This window comes from Lactuca saligna, chromosome 5 (assembly GCF_052625555.1).
Source record: "Lactuca saligna cultivar CGN05327 chromosome 5, ASM5262555v1, whole genome shotgun sequence".
NCBI classification, from domain to species: Eukaryota; Viridiplantae; Streptophyta; class Magnoliopsida; order Asterales; family Asteraceae; genus Lactuca; species Lactuca saligna.
In genome coordinates, this window is record NC_136421.1 from 238,216,022 (window position 1) to 238,224,915 (window position 8,894).

The following is an 8,894-nucleotide window of genomic DNA, read 5'->3' on the forward strand; positions in this document are numbered from 1 at the left end:
TAATATGGTAATGTAATCAAATACGCTTAAACATATATGAACATTAAAAAAAACTTATGTGAACAAACATAAACAAGCGTAAACGAACAACATAAACAAACGTTTACGAACATAATTGAATGAACAAGATTTGTTAATGTTTGTTCATTTAACTAAACGAACGAGACTTTGTGTTCATGTTCGTTCATTTTTTAAATAAACGAACATAAGTGAATCCTGCCGAAAGGTTTACGAACAGTTCGCTGAACGTTCGGTTCGTTTACAACCCTAGTTTTTATATAGTGTCATATATGCGAAAAAAATATTGATGGAGCCATTTTGGATGGTAATCATACTGAAACGAATTGGAATCAAATAGTACCGGGTATAGCTAGCATTCTTGCTTGGAGCCCGACTTGGTAAACTTCTGACAGGATAATCTTGCTAGAATTGGTGTCAATTATTTGACTACTTCTCTTTGTCCACTAGACACAATTGCAATGAAACTGAGTTTATCTTTCATTTTTTTGGATTTTACGTTTGTAAAAAAGATCAAAGCTCATCTTTCACTTTGGTGGAGAGATATCCCAGTCATGGTGGGATCTATTGATCTAATGGTTGTTGAGGCTTCGAGAGCTAATCACAAAGTTCAAAGGGGGTGTCGAGTTTGTGATCTATGCTCTAGCTTGGATCGTGTGGCATTATCGCAATTAGAGTGCATTCAATAACAAGAGTATAAGTTCTAAAGACTTGGCTAATGACATCAAAAGGGTGGCATTGCATTGGTTAAAACGAGAAATAAGAGGAGTTCTAGTATCGATTGGATAAATTTGATTAATAGGTAGGTTAAGTGAAGTTGTTTGAGTGTTTTTGTATGGAGTTTTGAGTTTTATTTGTATTTTTCGATTAATTAGTTCTTCATTAATAAGATAACGATTCCAGTTATTGTTTTTGTTTGAAATGTGTTTATAACCACATGACACAAACTCACCATATCATAAATCATAATCCTACTAATGTAAATGTCTTAGTAAATCAGATAGGAGAGCAATCTAGAATCCTCATATGACTTGATTACAATTAAGCAATATAAACAAAACATAGACCATTTAAACCCTAATATATATGCCATATCTATCAAGCCTGATGTTTATCTACTATATTTTTAGGAAAAGCTAGGCATATAGCCTAGAGCCCAGTCACGTTCTTGCTCAATTAGGGTGATTGCCATCTGAGAACCCATAAGTTCTTGAGCATACTCTTCGTCTGTATCGGCTGGGTTGTTTTCAATAAGAGAGAACACATCTGTCGCCCAACCATCTCCGATCTCAGTTTGGGTGGTAGGAACCGGACAAAACACAAGTTCCCCTTGTATTTCCGTCGCTGGAGTCATGATGCCATCGGAAACATTGGCTGGTTCAGTAGATGCGCCATTACTTCTCAAACTCAGTGCTTGAGGAGGTCCACTTACTGGGAAGTCTACCAAATCGTTCATCTCGTTTAAGATTTCAAACACATCAACTTCTGATAGGACTCCAATATCTTAAACAAAATTACCAACATAAGAAATCATGTGATCACAAATACATGACATGCCATTAATGATTCATCAAAACTAGTACATACTCGAACTCGGAAACTTACCATTTGATGAAAAGAAAGAGCTGAAGTCATCCACAAGGTTCATGTCATCAGCACTTGATCCAAACCCGGATTCTAAATTCGCATCGGTGCTGTTTGGGTGGTTCATTTCCGCAACGGAATCATCATGCATGATTAATCTTCCTTCAGCTGGTTGATCATTTTCAGATTGTTTACAGGGTAACTGGGAGCTCAATAAAGCTGTAGGTTGTCTCAAAACATCTTGTAGCAATCCACTGTTTCTCCCTGAGCATAAGTCTGGATCCATGTTGTGATTGTCTTCACCATTTGACGTCGCAATGAAGTAGTGATCACTCCCGTTGGTCGAAGAAAAAGTTGGCGTGATTGCTTCAAAGCATGATTGGATTGAAGGGATCTCTATTATTTTAAAGTTTTCAGACAAGACAGGATCATCCGTTTGTACTGTATCTATGTCAGATGGTGCAAGCTGACTTCCAGCAAAGACGGGTTTATAAGGTGAGTTCGAACGTTTTAAATGTTGAGAGGGTGGTGGTGACAACACGACTCCACCATTGTTATGACTATGAAGGTTGAACTTGTACATGTTTATAGGGGGGTATAAAGTAGCAATTAGAAGGGGGTAACTCATTGCTAATTCGATCAAAGACATGGAGTTGATGGAACTGGAATCAGGGTTTTCCTGAATTGTTGAAATAGAGGCTGTATTTGTTTGATGTGGGTTTTCTTCAAATGAGGAAGATGATGAAGAAAGGAATGAAGTGAAATCAGGGTTTTGTGGCAATGACAACGATGACAATGAAGAAAACTGTATTTGGTTTTGTGGAGGTCGTTCTAGATTTTGAGTGTTGAAGCGTCGATGTTGGATCTCTCGTAGAATTTCAGGAGGGTAAATAGGTAATCCAGCACGAACAAGTCTTTTCAATCTAATGTTCCAGTAGTTTTTTATCTCGTTGTCAGTTCGCCCCGGAAGCTGAACCATAAATTAACAAACCTTAGTATAGTGAAAGGTAGAACTTTGAAATTAAAGGCGATGAAGAAAAAAATTCACAAATCCAAACATGAAATCAAGATTGTGTACTCCATAAAAGTTAAAAAGACCAATTAGGCCATTATACAAACACATATTTTTTTAATCAAATCTGTAAAATATCATTTGTACAAAGCTAGAAAATTAAAAAAAAAATAAAAAATAAAAAATAAATAAATAAATAAATAAATAAATAATTATATTTTAATTTATTTTATTAGTATGCAGATGTTAAAAAAACAAATAATATTCTTTATTTAGATTGCACATGTTTGTTATAGCTGCAGATTGTGCAAATACGTAGTTTATATAACGGGATATCTCCAGAAAAGTTTCAATATTTTGGGTAAATTTTTAATAAAGTCCTAAATTTTATTTTTTGAATAAAAAATTCCTGGCTTTTTCATCTTTCGAATACAAAAGCCCAAGAAACCGGCTAATTTATTCACTTCAGCCATTTTTGACCGGTTCAGCAGGTCATAAGACCAAATTATTAATTTTTCGAAAATAACGGGATTTTTTTGCAGATTTCGTCAAAATTTTTATATGATGCATAAACATATTTTTTTAAATATCTATATCAACTTTTACGTATTTGTGTATTTTTTATGTTTTTAGATGTATACGTTTACGTATTTTTATGTTTTTTAAATATATAAACGTATTTTTTACTTATTTATATGTATTTTAGACCATTTTACATTTTTTATGCATTTTTATGTGTAATTTTTTGTGTATTATGTATTTTAACGTATTTATATATTTTTAAGCTTTTTATATAGTTGTTTATGTATTTTAAATGTATCAACGTATTTTTTACGTATTTACATCTATTTTTAAGTATTTTACATATTTTTATGTATTACGTATTTATGTATTCATTTAAGTGTTTTATATAGATGTTTTTGTATATTTATGTATTTTAAATGTATTGACTTATTGTTTTAAGTACTTATATGTATTTTTTTAAACTATTTTACATATTTTTTGTGTTTTTTTATGTATTATGTATTTATATGTATTTTTGCGTATTTATGTATTCTTTTAGTTTTCTTATATAGATGTTATGTATTTTTATGTATATTAAATGTTTAATTGTATTATTTTTATGTGTTTATATATTTTAACGTAAAAATAATACACTTTAACATTTAATGTACATAAAAAAATACATAAACATCTATATAAGAAAACTAAAAAAAATACATGATTAAGCAAAAAGATATATAAATACATAATACATAAAAAAAACACATAAAAATACACAAAAAAAATATTTAAAGTACTTAAAAACCACATATCAATACGCAAAATAATACGTTTATACATTTAAAATAAATAAATATTTACAAAAACATCTATATAAAAAACTTTAAAAAAGTATACAAATACATAATACATAAAAGATATGTAAAATACTTAAAAATAGATATAAATACGTAAAAAATACGTTTATACACTTAAAATACATAAACATCTATATAAAAAGTTTTTAAAATATATAAAAATACATATAAATACATAATATATAAAAAAAATAACACTTAAAAGTACATAAAAAAATATGTAAAATGGTTAAAAATACATATATATATATATATATATATATATATATATATATATATATATAAGTAAAAAAAAAACGTTTATACATTTAAAATACATAAAAATACGTAAATATATATACTTATAAAAATATAAAAAATACAAAAATACGTAAAAATAGATATAGATATGTTAAAAATATGTTTATACAATATATAAAAATTTTGACGAAATCTGCAAAAAAGTCCTTTTATTTTCGAAAAATTAACAATTTGGTTTGATGATCTGCTGAACAGGTCAAAAATGACTAAAGTGAATAAATTAGTCAGTTTCTTGGGCTTTTCTATTCAAAAGGTGAAAAAGTTAGGACTTTTTTATTCAAAAAATAAAATTTAGGACTTTATTAAAAATTTGCCCAAAATATCGGAACTTTCTGAAGATATCCCTTTATATAACTGTTGATTATGTTCATCAGCAGTCTATATAACTGTTAATTATACACATTTGCAGTCTATATAACTGTTGATTGTGCATACATCCACATTTCAAAAAAAAAAAAAAAAAAAACGGACAAAAAATTATCAAATCTTTTTTTTTTTTTTTACCGTGGATCTGTCTTAATTGTTGGTATGGAAGTCCGTGGGTGATTTTTATTTTAAAAAAATGAATAGATCATGAGTTTTCATAAATCTTTGTTTTCGAAAAAACTTGCATATATATATATATATATATATATATATATATATATATATATATATATATATATATATATATATATATATATATATATATATATATATATATATATATATAAAATCCGGATCAAATAAGAATTAAACTTTTGTTAAGAAGATAAAAAAATTATATGTATATTTTTTTATCCAAACAACAAAATGAATGATTAAAAGAATCAAAGGTAAGATACCTTACAAGAAAAAAAATTAAAAATTTATTTTTCGTTATATAAAGAAGAAAAATCATTTTTATGACAATTTTATGAATACCAATAAAATCATCGGAAAAATAAATTATTAAGATATTTTTTGAGATTTTTTTTGAATCATTTTATTTTTGATTTATCGAATAATTTTACTTCTTATTCGACAAAAAATATGTAGAAAAAAATTACTTTCCAACCAAAAGTTTCTTTCTTATTGGATCCGAATAAGATATTAAAATAATCTTATATATTAAAAAATCTACAATTTTCTAAAAATAAGCTAAGTCACATGAAAAACGTGAAACTTTTCTCTTTTATTCTTTGACTAATTTTGAAATTTCTTTGCTATATATAGAATACAAAACAAGACCTTGAAGTTGTCAAAATTACTTAAATATGCGATATATATTTAACTTTAAATAATAACATTCTTACTAATTAAAAAATGTATTATTTTATACTACTGTTTAAATATTAAAAATATTAATCGGTCAAACGGTTGTTAATTATTAATTTGTGCATATAAAAAAAATTAAAAATTAAGTTAAGATCATATGTAACTACATAAAAAAACCTTCATTAGAACTTTTCAGAGATCTTCAAAATTTGTTACCAATAAATAATAACGCTTGTAAGCAAGTGGTGACATTGCAATGGAAAAAATTCAATTTTTGAAGCTAATGAAATTATTTCAAATATTAGCCTAAAATCATAAGGAAGTTTTCTATTGTCACTATTGTTCTTGTCAAAGAGAGAAAAGGGGAGAGAAATGTACATGACGAGCAAGATGTGACCATCTGTTGCCATATTTTGCATGAAGCTTTAAGATGATGTTTTCTTCTTCAGGAGTAAAATCTTCTTTCTTGAGATTAGACCTTAAATGGTTAAACCATCGAAGCCTACAACTGTTCCCACATCTCATTAACCCAAACTTTTTCGAAACATCATTCCATCTCCTTTCGCCATTTTCCGTTACATATTTTACCAGTAGTGCATCCTCTTGGGGAGTCCATAGTCCTTTCGTCAAATCATTTCCTCCGCCATCACTAGCTTGTGACATGTTCTTGAACCCCTCAGAGATGTGACATTCTTCTAGAGCCATCTTTTACCTATATTTTAAAAACCCTTTCGATATAGAAACATAGTTGTTTAATGAGTGAGAGAGAGAGAGAGAGAGAGAGAGAGAGAGAGAGAGAGAGAGAGAGAGAGAGAGAGAGAGAGAGAGAGAGAGAGAGAGAGAGAGAGAGAGAGAGAGAGAGAGAGAGAGAGAGAGAGATGAAACCTCAATAGTTTTCAAGAATGGAGGGAAAGAGATGAAGATATAAATTCTGCAAGGGAGATGTGAGTTAGAGGAAGAAGATAAGAGATAGGAAAAAAAATGTTGTGTAGTGATAGAAACAACTGAAGGAGGCCATGGAGAGTGATGTGTTAGAGAAACAATTAAATATATGAAAGAACTATGGCTATTTTAGGAAAAAAAACGCACCAAACTCATAAGATAACGAAAAAATGTATAGCAAAGATATATATTTTGACGTAATTTTTAGTTTCAGATTTATAGTAGAGATTCTAGGATTCATCGAGTTTATCATATCATTGCAATGATAATTTAGATAATCAAATTTCACCCCTTCTTACTCTCCTATGTAAAATCATCCAATCAAATCCATGACTTGAACGACAATAAGGTGTTAAGCCATACAATGGACAAGTCCTTAAAAATCAAAGGATAATGATTTGAATGTAATCTAAAGAGAGAAACCACTTGTTGGTGCACCCAAACACTTTTAAAGTAAATTAAAAACAAACAAAAAAAACCTATCAAGATTATAATCTTTAGTTGATTTGTAAGGAATAGTAATTCAATTAAAATTCATTTCAATTTTTAATAGATAAGTTTCTATTGAAATATATGTTTAAGTTGTGCAAGTTCTCGTTCATATCTTAAGCTTAAATCAAGTTATTGTAAAATCGATTGAACTCATGTTGAAGTTGTGATCATCCTTAATGTTTTATGGTTCTTGAAAAATATGACAAGTATATTTTCTCTTGTTTACTTAATAATTTTATCATAGATCTAGAGTCAAGTTCTTATTTGTATGAGATTTTATTAATCAGAGAATGTTCATTTATTAGAGTTTCTTAATTGTTTTTTCATTAGTATAAATTCTTTTCTTCTCTTTATATTATTGTAGATCATCGTATATCATTGTAAGTTTTTGCGGATATAGTGTTTGATTTCCATTTGTTTGAATCATATATGTATTTTTATTAGGGTGTTTTTAACTATTTTCATTCTCGGGGAGATCGTTTTTACTTATTTTGAGACTTTGGACCATTTTTTGTTTCATTCTATGTTGTTCTCAAATTCTTTCTATCTATGATTAGGGTTTGCTCATCCATTGGGTTCTTAAAATATTTTTCAATATAGATCTCTTTTGTCTCTCAATATGATAACATTATGATAGTAGATCGTTGAGATCTTTTTTTAAACAGATCTTCTTTATTTTCTTTAGGAGGTTTCGGGTTTTGACATCTAATTTTTTTCTATGTTAAGGTGTAGTGCTTTGTATATCACAACAAGAAATGTAATCTTTAGGGACGACACGAAGTTTTAGGGACGACACTCAACCATACGCGTTCTTATCGTCGCTAAAGCCTCGCGTCGTCGCTAATAAGGGCGTCACTAAAGGGTTTGATTGGCGATCCGCGTGAATGTTTCATAGATCAAATTTTCTCCCTACGATTGCATCCTAATCCAACGGATGGGGTTAGTTACTGTTCACACCAATAGGGGCGACACCATTTGTGACGGCGCTGTCGCCGCTAAAGGTGGCGAAAATATGAACCACTACAAGAAATAAACGCATTAGCGGCGACGCCTATAGCGGCGACGCATAGCAATAGCGGCGACACGTAAATGACGCGTTACGTGTCACCGCTATTGCTATGCGTCGCCGCTATAGGCGTCGCCGCTAATGCGTTCATTTAGCGATCCGCGTCGTTTTGACCCCATCCGTCCGATTTCACTTTGATCTAACGGCTGTAGAGCAAAGCGGAGACGCGCCTTATCTTTTCCCTCCACATGTCGCCGCTAATGCCCTTATGTCGCCGCTGTTGCCCTAACGTCGCCGCTAATACCCGTCGCCGCTAATACCTAACGCAGATTACCCCCTTCACAGGTTCCCTTTCTGCCATTTTCTTCTCTACTTCCACTTCTCTCGTTCTCCTCTTCTTCTTTCTTCAATATCACGCTTTTTTAACAAGTTTGTGGAGTTGGAATTGCTTCTTGGACCGGTGCTTGCCCCTCATTCCCCCAAGACAGCCATAAACCGGTGATAGTTTTGCAAATTCCGAAATTGCCCCTCCTTCCCCAAGGTCGAATTTCTCATCTTTTTCTATGATTTTTCTGTTTTTGTGTTACTTAAGATGATAAAATGTGAGCATTTTTCAATTATATTGAGTGATTATGTTTGTATTTTGAGATATAAAGTGGTTAATTATGCATTTTATTGGATAATTTTGTTTGATTGTATATATTTTGTTGAAATATTTTGTTGGTTTGTGTGTGTTTTTTTTTTTTTCAGATTTGTAGGAATTTAATTATGCATTTTGTGTATATTTTGATATTTATGTTTAGATTAGATTGATGTATAAAAAAATGACATGAATATATACATTTGTTGGATTGAAATTTATGTTTATACCACATTGCCTTAAAATGAAAGTTAGATGTTTATATTTGTATGAAATTGGATGAAATTGGAATATGCAAATTAG

General features: G+C 30.0%; 1 protein-coding gene across 1 annotated transcript; it reads right to left on the bottom strand.

Moving 5' to 3' along the window:
* Window positions 1–1,144: 1,144 nt before the first annotated feature.
* On the bottom strand, window positions 1,145–6,216 carry LOC145046410 (uncharacterized). Its single transcript, XM_078994699.1, has 3 exons — window positions 5,890–6,216; window positions 1,624–2,572; window positions 1,145–1,521 (listed from the first exon to the last, which is right to left on the bottom strand). The coding sequence occupies exons 1-3, from the start codon at window positions 6,214–6,216 to the stop codon at window positions 1,145–1,147; spliced, it is 1,653 nt and encodes a 550-aa protein (XP_078850825.1).
* Window positions 6,217–8,894: the final 2,678 nt, after the last annotated feature.

Excerpts from the sequence above, each read along its gene's own strand:
- LOC145046410 (XM_078994699.1), bottom strand. The coding sequence starts at position 6,216 with ATGGCTCTAGAAGAATGTCACATCTCTGAGGGGTTCAAGAACATGTCA. Across the intron at positions 2,573-5,889 it reads GGTCACATCTTGCTCGTCAT|CTTCCGGGGCGAACTGACAA; the intron begins GTACATTTCTCT and ends TTTATGGTTCAG. Across the intron at positions 1,522-1,623 it reads CTCTTTCTTTTCATCAAATG|ATATTGGAGTCCTATCAGAA; the intron begins GTAAGTTTCCGA and ends ATTTTGTTTAAG.